Genomic DNA, 1,416 nt, shown 5'->3' on the forward strand with positions numbered 1-1,416 from the left:
TCTAGGAATCTATGAGAGATTGAAATTTCTAAACAAGCAGATAGAGGGCAGCTTGAGAAGTTCAAGTGCAGTAAATCTCCCAGCAGGATGGAACTACCCAAGGGAAGTGAAGAAAAACAAAAGTGCATGAGATGGGCCAAATTCTCCTCATTTACACCCCACTCACCCTAGTGCCTTGGAATCCTTCCTAGTTTACCCTGGTGTCACTGAGGGGAGGATAAGAGGGCCCTGTGGACTGTGCTAAGAGACCCTTGTGTGCTACCCTCTGGGGGCAAAGAGGCTAGTTTCCGTTATGCTCCAGAGCATCAAAGGGAGTGTTCTGCCCCAGATACAGACCAGTCAAAGCTGGGGTTTTTGGCTGACCACCATAGGAAAGGCTCAGGAAGGTGCCCCTTGGAACATTTCCTTTGACATTACAGTTTAGTGATTTTTACAGCCCTCCTGCTGTTTCCTTGCGCTAGCCGGGGGCCTGGCGGTTGGGGAGAGGACGGTGAGTGCTTCGATTTTTTGTGTGGGATCTGCCCTGAGGGCTTGGTGCCTGTGGTGCTGTTCCCAGACCCGCTGCCTTGCTGTCCTGTCAGGCACAGTGGCACGGGATGTGCTTGCCTGCTCCGGGGTCCCAGGACTGGAGGCCGGGCTGTGCCCCGTGTCTCGGGCAGGTCTCATTGGGAAGGTGATAGCTGCCCCGCCACACGCCCCGGATAAGATCAGGGCCGGCCCAGCTGGAGCTAGAAGGAGGGCGGCTGCCACAGCTATAAAGGGGGCGGCAGAGGCGAGCGGACCCGGACAGCCAGCCCTGCGCAGACCCCCGGCCGCCGCCATGCTGAACGCAGACGAGAAGCAGCTGATCAAACACGCCTGGGAGAAGGTGCTGGGGCACCAGGAGGACTTTGGGGCCGAGGCCCTGGAGAGGTAGGGCCGGGGGCAGGGAGGAAACCAGCGCAGGCACGACTTGGAAATGACCCAGCTGCGCTGCTGGACCGAGCTGATGGGGGCACCCGGGTGGGCAGGCGGCCGGGGGGCTCCCCTGGCACCCGGGCGGGAGGGCGCGGGGTGTCCCTGCCGGCCAGCGCGTGGCTCCCATGGCACCCGGGGTGGGGGCCTTTGGGATTCACTGTCTCTGACCTCCCTCCCTCCCCCGCAGGATGTTCACCGTCTACCCCCAGACCAAGACCTACTTCCCCCACTTCGACCTGCACCATGACTCGGAGCAGATCCGCCACCACGGCAAGAAGGTGGTGACCGCCCTGGGGGACGCCGTGAGGCACATGGACAACCTCAGCGAGGCGCTCTCCGAGCTCAGCAACCTGCACGCCTACAACCTGCGCGTGGACCCGGTCAACTTCAAGGCAAGTACAGGCCAGGGCAGGGGAGAGTTCCCGGGGGTGCGGGATCAGCCCCCCCTTTCCCTTCTCT

General features: G+C 61.5%; 1 protein-coding gene across 1 annotated transcript in view; it reads left to right on the top strand.

Annotated features, from left to right (window-relative positions):
• Positions 1-771: 771 nt before the first annotated feature.
• Positions 772-1,416, top strand: part of LOC112105131 (hemoglobin subunit alpha-D) — a 1,095-nt gene continuing 450 nt past the window's right edge. The window contains exons 1-2 of the mRNA XM_024197802.3: positions 772-912; positions 1,145-1,349. Of these exons, the coding sequence (XP_024053570.1) occupies positions 821-912; positions 1,145-1,349 (297 nt within the window). The 5' untranslated portion in view covers positions 772-820. The remainder of the gene's footprint in view (positions 913-1,144; positions 1,350-1,416) is intronic.

Source organism: Terrapene carolina, unplaced genomic scaffold, assembly GCF_002925995.2.
Source record: "Terrapene carolina triunguis isolate 2854851 unplaced genomic scaffold, T_m_triunguis-2.0 Scaffold93, whole genome shotgun sequence".
Classification (NCBI taxonomy): Eukaryota; Metazoa; Chordata; order Testudines; family Emydidae; genus Terrapene; species Terrapene triunguis.